This window comes from Acartia tonsa, chromosome 4 (assembly GCF_053477335.1).
Source record: "Acartia tonsa isolate MP-2025a chromosome 4, ASM5347733v1, whole genome shotgun sequence".
Lineage (NCBI taxonomy): Eukaryota > Metazoa > Arthropoda > Copepoda > Calanoida > Acartiidae > Acartia > Acartia tonsa.
In genome coordinates, this window is record NC_137263.1 from 33,770,206 (window position 1) to 33,782,279 (window position 12,074).

Sequence of the window (12,074 nt, forward strand, 5' to 3'; positions counted from 1 at the left end):
CACTGAACTGATTGGATTCTACCCTTCAGGGTATATACCTACTGGTCCTGTGGTGGTTTTAGGCTATTTTCTTGGGGGGTGGGACACCCCCAACCCCCATAAAAACCAAAAAAAAAACCCCCCCCATTTTTTTTGCAGAAGATTTCCCACATCCTTTTTTTGCAGAAGATTTCCTTGGTCCTTTTTTTGCAGACGATTTCCCTGGTCCTTTTACGAATTTCAACTTAATTTTTTTTTTTATCATCTCTTGGGGCACAGCCCCTAGAGGCAAGGGGCGAAGCCGCTAGTTATAAAAATAGCTGTAAAACTAACAAGTTCGTGTAACTGATTGTAAATCTACATATGTAAAATACAGGAATTCTGAAGAGAAAACAAAGATTGAAACCTGGCGGTAATGAGGCATCTCCAGGTATCCATTTCATCCGTTCCCAGTCTAACTGTCTCATTACGTAGGATTTATTCTTACACTTCTTATATGCCCGGTCATTCTCCAGCTTTACTTGAATTCGTTGTAGAGTCAATACCAAAGGATTGTCAACTTTAGTAGTGCAAGAATGTTTGGATGACTCTTCTTTGTCCGCGCTCTAAAGCATAATTTTAAATTGAAAACTCGGATATAGGTAATAAATCTTCAAAACAACACCAAGAAAAAAGGAAAATAAAATATTAAATAATTCAGAGGTGCATAATTTTCCTAATTATTTAATCATTGAGAAATTCAAGGTAAGGGGTTAATCAACCTATTTTAAAGAAAGACATGGAGAGGGTGAAAGGGGAAATTTTGTTGTTATTGTTGAAAGAATACACCCCTGAAGTATTTACATTGACTGTGTTCCATATACCTATACAAAAAAAATTTACTTGATGGAATTACTACCTACTTACTAATATTGTGATTTGAAACCTTTAAACTTTTTCTCATGGTAGTTTTAAATGAAAAATTTGGGGGCCAAAATGGGATGCCAACTAATTTTAATATATAAGTGCAAAGCAAATCCCTCTTACAATAAAAATGTTATCATCACCTTAAAAGAACACAAAGGACATTTATATGTTGACGTGGTAGCTGGACTTTTTTCAGGACTAGGACTAGGGTGCACTTGAACTGAATCTGGTTCCTGAAGAACAAAATCAAATGTAAATTCTTGAGATGTTCTACTTATTTAATTTCCCAAAATTAATTGAAACAGGCTTTTATTAATCCCTACCACATTCAACACATAGACAAACCAAATAAAACAAATAATTTTTTTATTAAAACTTATGCCTTTTAAATGAATAAAGCAAACTTTCATTTTGTGTACATAGTACAAACCTCATAGAACAACTGAGAAATTAATATCATTTAATTTAAGCTTTCTTAATACGTGTGAAATACACAAAACCAGACCATTGCGTGGACCATAGTTAAAATGCAAATCATAAGAAGGCATAACTTATTTATGAAATGGTAAAAAAGTTAAAAACTCTATTTTAAATTTTTTTTTTTTAAAGTCTAGACTAAGCAAAGCACACAAGTAAAAAATTGCTAAGGTCCTCTTTTCGATAGTTAAAGATTAAAGAAAAGGTGTAAAAAGGAATTTGATAAGCTTGAACAGCTTAGTCACCTAAAAGTATATTCAGATGCAGGAAAATTATGAATTAAACTTACATTATACGTTATAGGTTACCATTCATCATTAATCGGTGACCAAATATAAAAAGACCAAATATGTCCAATTTATACTATTAGAAAAGAAGACCAGCGAGAATCAAAAAAACGGTGCAACCAAAACTTTAAGTAAAGTGTTGTGCGTCATAGAGTGCCAAAAATCAAACTGGTTAAGTGTATAATATTAATAAAAAGAATAGGTAAATATAGAAAGCATGCTTGTGTAGTTTATCGCACGAGAAAAAACATCAAACGAACAAAAAACGTCAAAGCAAAAATATTTTAAAAAATTATTTATAAACCTTCGTGGGGATCTCACTGGATTCCGCCTTAGGATCAGTAGCATCACAAATACTCCAGACAATGTTTGCAGGCCCAGGGGCGCTGTTTGAACACACATCGCTTGTAGAATTAATATCATTTGAATCTACATTTTGGTTATCATTATTTATCGTTGACGTTGTTATACTTGTAGGTACAGTAGGTGATATAATTTTCAGCTTTGGCACCAAACCCTTCCTGGGCCTTCCTCTGCCTCTAGTGCTCACAATAACGCTTTTTCTGACTTTAGCTCCATTGGTTGCAGGTGGCGTCTTTATCTTTAATGGTTCAATTGTTTTCTCAAAATTACTAGTAGACTTAACATTTAACTTTACTAATTTTTGTTGGGTGATTTTTATTGGTTCAATGGGCTTTATTATAGACTTTTCGCCTCTTAGGGTGTTTATTTTGATTGGTTCTATAGACTTTTCAGGTGATTTTTCTTTATTTTGTGGGATGGTTTCTGATGGTTCAATGGGCTTAAGTGGTGATTTTTCTCTTATACTGACGTTGTTTGCTTCGTTATCTGATTGACTGTTCTCTTCATTTGTTGCTCCGATATCTTTGTTGATTTCAGATACCATTAAACCATTTAATCCCTTAATTTTCAATTTTAACGCCCCCATTGGTTTAGGAGATAACAGTAAGCCATCATTACTCGATGCTTCCTTGGGACTGACTGGTTGTGGACTTTGATCAGGAGATGGTTGTTTTCTAACACAACAGTTTTTTTACTTATTTAACTTCATGAAATGCTGTAAACGTTAAAAGAAAAGAAAGTAGCATAATATTATAAAAAATAACTTTCCTTGTGAGAAAAATTGGTGTATTTTTCAATTGAATACAATTTGAAAACCTGCCTTAGTATATACGGCCATCTTTTGTAAGATTTTTGATGAGATAATTCAAATCAATTTATATTAAATTGTTTAGCCGCACAATAGCAGGGTGGCCACAGACTTTTTTTCAAAATAGCATAAAATAGTATGCAAAAAAAAGTAAATAGTATGCAATAGTATGTAAATTTTTTAAAAATAGTATGAAATAGTATGCATTTTAAACAAAATAGTATGAAATAGCAAGCATTTAAAACACTATAGGGCCTTAAAATGTTGGTCAGCTATCAGGAAACCATTACTTTCTTGTCTTCTTATTAGTAGGGTTGGGCCGGATATCCTGTGAGGCCGGATATCCGGCAATATAATATTTTATATTTTACAACAAAAATTTCTGCTTTTTTAATTATAAATGGCTGTAATTTTCTTATTATTGAAGCTATAAGAACATTTTTTTCTGAATATTTTATCTTTGTGTAAATTTTATATTAGAAAAACATAAATTTTGGCGGGGGCAGCAGTTCTTGGCAGCCGCCAGCCTCAAACTGGCGGTCGGCAGGTAAACAGCAATGGATTTTATGAAATTATAATATGTCATGAAGACATTTAAAAAGCCTAAATTTAAAATTGGAAGTGTCTAAGTCAAAAATTGCTCTCAAAGGAACCGTTTAAAGATTTCTGGAGACCTGGAGGTACAGGACTACCAGGACTATACCTGGAACCTGAAATCGACTTGAACACCTATATTTCATATACTTTAGAATATTTAAGTATTTGATAACATGAAATGCTTTGTTTAAGTAAAAAAAATGTTTTTACTTTTTACCTGAATGACCTTGCCAGGTTTGCTGGCATCCTGTGCCCGCCAGGAAGGAGGTATTCAAAAAATTACACTCTTAGTTATGTGTCATACCCATATTTTGAAAGTCCTCTACCTTTTATACAGAGAAAATGCACAGGGGGGGAGGGGGGGGCATGCGTTCAACGCCACCTCCCCGCTCATCCTCCAACAGGGGTTAATATTACAGATTGAGGGTAGTAATAGTTTATTAGATTAATTGCTTAGAAGAAATATCATTTAATAGTTACATAATTTTTAAGTTTTAACCTGTATCCTTAAAATAAAGTAACAGGATGTTTATCTGTTTGTCTGTACTAAAGGATCTCGCTAACCGCTGAACCGATCGGGTTCTCCTTTACAGGGTAGCTTCTCATAGGCCCTGGGAAGGTTTCTAACTATTTTGTGTGAGGGTACCACCACTCTCCCAAGAGAAATCGCCACTAGAAAAAAATACTCCCCCCCAAAAAATATTTTTATTTAATTTTTAAACTAAATATAAAAATAAGGGGCGTCAGCCCCCCCTAAATTTAAAAAATGGTTATCAAATTCATTTCCACCCCCCTCAAGTGCCCCCAGAGGCCTCTAAGGGCGTAGCCGCCAGTTTTATATAATAAGACGCCAGTAATTTGGCCGGTTATCCGGCAATTTGGCCGGATAACCGATAGTTTGCCGGATATCCGGCGTTTGCCAGATATCCGACCGGATACCGGATATCCGGCATTTGAAATCGGCCGGATATCCGGTATCCGGCCAAAAAACTATCCGGCCCAACCCTACTTATTAGATTGAAAAACATAGTAACAAACACCAACATTCTATTCTGAAAAATGGACTGTCAGTTGCCATTTATTACATGAGATAGTCTGAAAAAAAGATGTTTCTATAGCCTAAGTTGAAATCAGCTTTTCTTAATAACCTAGCCATTTCCGATGGGACAAAACATAAATATTTTCCAACAAAATGAGAGGATCTTTCTAATGACATAGAGAAACACATTATATTTATATTAGTTTGTTAGGAGTTAATCATAAACCTCAGTAACCTGTAGGATCATTTAATAATAAAAGTACTCCTCTATGTTATTAAAATTTAAAAGGAGAAATCTTTACATTGAATGTAGAAATACCAATAACTTGCAATAAAGGTACAACAATCTGAAATGAAAAACTACTTTCTTCTGGAAACATTTCTAAAAAAATTGAAAACAAAGTAGCGAGTTTGCCGTATTTTCACAGTAGCATTTGATAGGTTATTTTAGGTTAGGTAAGTGTTAATGATTGCCCCGCAGGGTTAGAGCCCCCCGCAGGGACTAGAAATAGGAGAAAAGATACTGTGAAAATGCGATGAAACCTGCTACTTGGCTTTCTTTTCATGATCAAAAAAATCAGTTTGTTTTAGTTGCCTAAAAATTGAAGATTTATCTGAAATCCAAAGAAATAGTGGAAATAGTATGCAATTTCGCACAATAGTGGAAATAGCATATTTTTTTGGAATAGTTTGCATAGTATGCAAAAATAGTGGAAATAGTATGTTTGTGGCCAGCCTGCAATAGATATAAAATCAAGTAGTTTTAGAATTTTATCGAGTCTTATCATAAATAAGCACAAACATAACATTCAAGCATTGAAATACGTTTGACATGTGCTACAATTAAACTATTTGACTTATGACCAGTGTTGCGGATCCGCATTAATTGTTATATTTTTCCATAAATTTATACCCCAGTATCCGGATCCTTAGACTCAAAAAAATGCAGATTCTTGCGGATCCGGATCCACAACACTGCTTATGACCGGCATAATATTATTATTATCATTATTGATAAAGTAAAAAAAAACATTCCTAAGACCCGATATCTCCTTGGCCAGTTCTGTGCTTTTTCTGATCACATCTTTTTGTATTCCTATTGGCTTCTTCTTTGAAGTGGGTTCATTAGGTTTACTTGAGCTGGGAGCTACAGCTTTCCCAGGCGGCTTCAATGCTTTGATGTGGTCTATCAACCAATCATCCTTCAATAAAATACCAAATAATTGAATGGGAACAATCAAAGTAGCAATAAGTAAGACGAATGGTTAACGGACCCAACATGTAAAATCCTCAGACAGAAAAACTCAAGGCATCAAATTTTTAAATTTATTCAACGTTTCGAGGGCAAAACTGCCCTCATCATCAGGAACTAAACAAAAAAATAGCAATTAAAATTTATCAAAATATGCATTTTAAGTCAATTATTACTTAATATATGTTTTATAGGCATTTTTACATATAAAAAAAAAGAATTAAAATTCCCTATGGTTACACATTGATAACAAATAAAGTGAATAAATAGGATATATGTTTATACAAGGTTAATTAAATGCAAAGTAGGGCAGTTTAAATAACAAAATAGAATTAAATTTGAAATAAAATCTTACTTTTTTTCGTCCATGTACATTATTAACAAAACACAAATTGAAACTGGCAAATTTTTGATTGATTTTTTGTAAATTTTTTGAAAGTTGGACGGTCAAATTAAACAAGTTATTAAATCATTTGCTCTAGAAAAAACTTCAGTATAGGTGCAGCTTTGCAGATCAGTCTTTAAGTAAAAGTTTGACCAAGAAATTTTTATTTTTTTTTATTTTTTTAAAAAGATGAGCAAATGTAACAAAACAAAACAAAAAAAAAATTTTTATTGCAACTAGCAAAAAGGTACATAAAATTGTCATGAATTTATATTTAAACCATGTTCAACTGTCTTTTTTTCTCTTATCCAATATTTTTCTCTGATATCCAACAGAGTTTTATCTTTTTTGTGGAGTTTTTCAAAAGGGGTAAAAACCATGTCTGACCATGAATGGTTTCTACTGTTAAAATGTTTGGCAACTGGCTTTGAAATTTTTTTGTTTAAAATATCCGAAGAATGAGCATTAAATCTAACAGAGGCAGCATTAGAAGTTTGTCCAACATATTGCATTGGACATTGTTTACACTGAATGGAATAAATTACAAAATTATCTGAACATTTAATATTTGACTTGATTGGGTACTTTTTTTGAGAAAAACTGGCAACATGTTCAGAAATATTTTGACTACGATTACACAGGTTACAACTAGTGATGGGAATCCGGATCCGGAATCCGAATCCGGAATCCGGAATCCGCCCAATTTTCGGTCAATTTTGGAATCCGAATCCGGATCCGGAATCCGTTTTTTATAGCGGATTCCGGATTCTAAATTGGTAGGCTAAAATTACCGTCTTTTTTCTTACAACTCCCTCTGTTTAAAGGCAAAGATCAAAAAAAATTTTCTACATTACAAATTTTAATAATTACTAATGTGATGTAAATGTTTTAGTTATGCTGGAAGTCAACACTTTAAACAAATCAAGGCTTCAACCAAGTAACATAGTGATAAATTAACGAAAAAGCTATCCCTCTGTGACGGACGGCCTTTTAAAATACTGCTAGAATCCGGAATCCGGAATCCGCCAAAAATAAGAATCCGGAATCCGCAAGAATCCGTCACTTTTTTTGACGGATTCCTTCAGAATCCGGAATCCGAATCCGGCCCAAAAATTCGACGGATTCCCATCCCTAGTTACAACCAATATTTCTTATGCTACATTTGAAGAATCCATTTCTTTCTCTTAAGTTGTATCTCTGAGTAGGATATAACTTGGCTCGAATTAGGTGTTCACCTAAATTTCTTGCTCTTTTATATCCTATCATTGGCATCAGAGGAAAAGTTTTTTTAAAAACTGGATCTTTACTTGCTAAAGAGAAATGTTTTTTCATAGAATTAGATACAGAATCAATACGAGGGTCATATGTTAAACAAAACACAGGTCTACTGTTACTTTTTACATGAGTAACAATAAGTAGCAATAATATGGACAGGATTAGGATGATCAGATATTAATTGACACAGTGGCCCTGCAGCGTAGTGTAGTGTATCTTTTGTAAACAACTTTAGTCGACGCGATATTTAGGCCAAATCCCGACAAAATTAATCCTTTTAGTAGGTGTTAAAAACATCATATCTTTGTTCTTATTTAAGATAAATTAATAATTTTTTTTGCATAAATAGTTTAATTATGACCTCATTGATCGTTTTTTATATAAAAAATTAATATTTAATTTTTCTTAAGGGCAATTTAAGTCATTAAATATAAGGTATTTTTGAGCGTTTATTATAAGCCTAAAAATAGAGATATCGTTACACGCAGAAAAACGCGGCAAGAATATGCGCTTATTCGTGACTGTGCAAAATTTTATTACATTTGAACCGTGGGAAGTTCACCCCCTCTCACCCCGTGTGAGTCATACTTTAATTTAGCCGCAATTTTATGGTGATTTTCGCGATTTGCGCTATTTCTCAGTGTAGTGTTATATAAACGGGAGATTATTATTGTATTCTTAACATTATAGGTATGTCGTACTATTTTATTGAATAAAAAAATTGTTTATTAAAGCAAAGATTTTCTATAAAGGAGATGTGCATAATTCCCATTTGGGCAGGGGGGGGGGGGGTTTACTCGAGAACCCTTAGAGCTAGAAGAAGCTAATTTTGGATTTAAGCTTTTATAGGACCAAAGTTACTTTTAAAATTATCTTCGACCCCCCCCCCCCAAAAAAAAAAAAAAAATTATCGCTGACCACCCACCCACCCCCAAACCCCTAATTTAGGGGGGGGGGGTCAGGTGGATTATAATATAGGGTGTTTCTCAGAAACGACTTGAGATAAATGGAGCAAACCTTAGGATAAAACTTTTGTAGGCCTATTTTTGATTTTAGAATTATTGCTGACCACCCTCCCACCCCCAAACCCCTAATTTAGGGGGGGGGGGGGCGGGTGGATCATACTATTGGGTGTTTCTCAGAAACGACTTGAGATAAATGGAGAAAACCTTAGGATAAAACTTTTGTAGGCCTATATTTGATTTTAAAATTATCGTTCACCACCCACCCACCCCCAAACCCCTAATTTAGGGGGGGGGGGGGGGGCGGTTGGATTATACTATAGGGTGCTCTTAAGAAATACTTGCAATAAATGGAGCAAAAACCTTGGGATAACACTTTAGTAGTCCTATATTTGATTTTAGTACTATCGTTGACCAATGACCACTAAGAATAACTGAACTAAGTTACAATCACATATTTTATTTTGGGTCTTTCCTTCTAGGGGCTTGTGGAGCAAAAGTCCCCAACACAAAAAATAGGAGTTCTCAGCTTATTTTAGCTCGGCACCTCAGGGCTAAAAAAACAAGTTTTAATCTCATAATTGTACATTCTATATCCGCGGAAAGCGTGTTATATTATGATGCGAGAAATAACTATTCTTTGATATCTTTAGTATAAGCTTAGAACTCCTATTTTCAGTTTTATGGGGTCTTTTTGTCCAAAAGGCCAATGATGAAGGAAAGTCCCAAAATAAAATGTGTAATGCTTACTTAGTTCAGTAATTTTGATAAAGTTTCTTTTAAAAAATCAGGTTGATATCCTGAAAAAGAAGCTCAGAACTCATATTTTTAGTGTTTTAAAGAGTCTTTTGCTCCACTAGCCCCTAGAAGGAAAATACCGAAATTCAATTTTCTAAGTTTTACCAATACATTCAGTAACATAAGAGACTTTACAAAAAGAATTAGGTTGATAACTAAAAAACAAGCATACACGTACCACCCAAAATTTGGTAATGAATTTAATTTCCTTTAAGTGTACAAACTTCCCTTCCTTAGGGTCAGTCCATCCGTCCAGAATGGATAGCTTTTTTTTGTTAATTTAGGCATGTTAGAATTGTCCTATCAATTTCAAACTTTGCATGGTGATGCCCTTAGTAGTGAGGTACAATTTAGAAAGCGTAGAAACTCTATAAGCATTACTGGTATGTCCGTACATCCATTGTGAACATGCTGATTTCTACATTTTACTAACAAATTTTTTTGTGATATAATTAATCTGATTGACCTAATTTATGGTATACTGATTCCTAGGAAAACGCAAAGCAACTCTATAATCAAGTCCTAAAAATGTAAGTATGTCCAAAAACATTATTCTGTATCAAGCAGACTTTCAACAAATTTGCTTACAATTTTGATTATCCTCTTATACATTTTTATTCTGATTGTTCAGTTCTGACACTATACACGGGTTAATGTCCATTTGTCCTACCATTTCTGTGCTTTGCTTTTATGAATGTTGTCATCCTTGTAGAATACAAATCTAAAATCAAGGAAAAATCCAGATTTTAAAATTTTTAGGTTCTATCCCTAGTGTTTTTTTTTTAAACACAAAAGTTTGAATAGTATTAACCATGTATCAGATGTGGTATATGAGTAGTACACACTAGTATAAAATAGTATTAGGCCTACTAATGTTAAATCCATGGTTTGCTCCATGGTTCTCAAGTGGTTTCTAAGTTTTACACACTAGTGTTAAACACCAGCCTCCCACCTTTTTTCTTTGCCATAAGAGGGTTTGGGGGTGGGGGAGAGTGGGGGGTGAGCAATATTTATTTAAGTATTAAACCAGCCTCACAGCTCCCCTCAGTTAAGGGGGATTGGGGGTGGGTAAGTAGTCAACGATAATTCTGAAAATAACTATAAGCCTACAAAAGTGTTATCCTAAGGTTTGCTCCATTTATCTCAAGTGGTTACTGAGAAACACCCTATAGTAAAATCCACCTGCCCACCCCCCTAAATTAGGGGTTTGGGGGTGGGTGGGTGGTCAGCGATAATTCTAAAATCAAATATAGGCCTACAAAAGTTTTATCCTAAGGTTTGCTCTATTTATCTCAAGTCGTTTCTAAGAAAAACCCTATAGTATGATCCACCTGCCTCCCCCTAAATTAGGGGTTTGGGGGTGGGTGGGTGGTCAACAAAAGTTCTAAAATCAAATATAGTCCTACAAAAGTTTTATCCTAAGGTTTGCTCCATTTATCTCAAGTTGTTTCTGAGAAACACCCAATAGTATGATCCACCCGCCCCCCCCCCCTTAATTAGGGGTTTGGGGGTGGGTGGGTGGTCAGCAATAATTCTAAAATCAAAAATAGGCCTACAAAAGTTTTATCCTAAGGTTTGCTCCATTTATCTCAAGTCGTTTCTTAGAAACACCCTATAGTATAATCCCCCTGCCCCCTCCCCTAAATTAGGGGTTTGGGGGTGGGTGGTCAGTGATAATTCTAAAATTAAATATTGGCCTACAAAAGTGTTATCCCAAGGTTGGCTCCATTTATCTCGAGTCGTTTCTGAGAAACACCCTATAGTATAATATTTTGTAAAAGAATTTTTTCATTAAGTCAACAAATTTTTTTTTATACCTGTCCAGAGAGTCGATCTGGAAGCCTGCAGGATCTGAACCTGGAGGCCTATCCAAAAAATTCCAAAACTTGTAGATAATATATTATATAAAAAAACTTTTATTATATTTAAAACTATCATCTAACTCAAAAGATAAAGCCGTTACACCATGTTTAAGCAAATTTGTCAGAACTTCTGTAATGTGATTTGAGAAAAAAGTACGATTTTTAGTCAAAATTTGGCATATTTTGCTAAATAAACAGTAGAATTTATAAAATAAATTATTTTTTTCAGACTTTCTAATTAAAATATATGTTATCCCGTTTCTAAAATGGTAAAAATTAAGTCATAACTCCTAAAAATAAAAAAAGTTATGATGTTTTCAACTGATGAGGTCACGATTTTTAAGCAAAAGATACGCTAGGGCCACTGTGTTGAGGCCATTAGCAAACATGTACGCTACTTTATGCTTAAAACTCGTTGACGTAAGTGTCATTTATATTTTATTTTATCACATACACAATAAATGTTGTTGTAAATTATTTTTTTTAATACACGTACTAATAAATTGATGCTTACATGTGCAATAAAATTAAATTGCATTACCTGGATCAAGTGTGCAAATCTGAAATGCTTATTCAGCAAGTTTGAAAATATTTTCAACTTGCACATGATACATTCAACAATCGAATCTTCACTTTCCCCTGCATTGTTCATTTCTGGAATATGATTTATAAACAATATTAGCTATTTGTCTCAAAAGTATTTATAATCTTCAATTAGAGAGTCCACTTCCTAACGAAAATATGCAGATTAGTAACACCAACGAAATCATGTAAGCAAAACCATCCTAAACTTGTCATTTTTTTTGTTTTGTTTTTTTATAAAAATACAGCTTATACATATATGAAAATTTAAGGATAATTATGCAAGCAGTTGTTTAAAAAATGTATCAAGTATATATATATATATATAAATGATAATATATAACTCTGAAAAAAAAGGCTGAATTATAATATCGACCGCAATGACTTGACTTGTTCAGAATAAAATCTGGAATTATTAAATTACACCTTTTGAATATATTGGAATTCACTACATATAAAGGTGAATCTAATACGTGTGATGATCACTAGTCAAAATCCAGGA

The 12,074-nt window shown here is 33.7% G+C and overlaps 2 protein-coding genes across 2 annotated transcripts in view; both read right to left on the reverse strand.

Moving 5' to 3' along the window:
* LOC145316890 (uncharacterized) overlaps positions 1-12,074 on the reverse strand; it is a 256,014-nt gene that overhangs the window by 52,000 nt on the left and 191,940 nt on the right. The gene's annotated exons all lie outside the window — the stretch shown is intronic.
* The window catches only part of LOC145316891 (uncharacterized), a 212,543-nt gene that overhangs the window by 8,531 nt on the left and 191,938 nt on the right, over positions 1-12,074 (reverse strand). The window contains exons 2-6 of the mRNA XM_080157701.1: positions 11,532-11,641; positions 5,492-5,658; positions 1,954-2,686; positions 1,026-1,118; positions 386-584 (exon numbers count right to left, since the gene is read on the reverse strand). Coding sequence (XP_080013827.1) covers positions 386-584; positions 1,026-1,118; positions 1,954-2,686; positions 5,492-5,658; positions 11,532-11,641 — 1,302 coding nt within the window. The remainder of the gene's footprint in view (positions 1-385; positions 585-1,025; positions 1,119-1,953; positions 2,687-5,491; positions 5,659-11,531; positions 11,642-12,074) is intronic.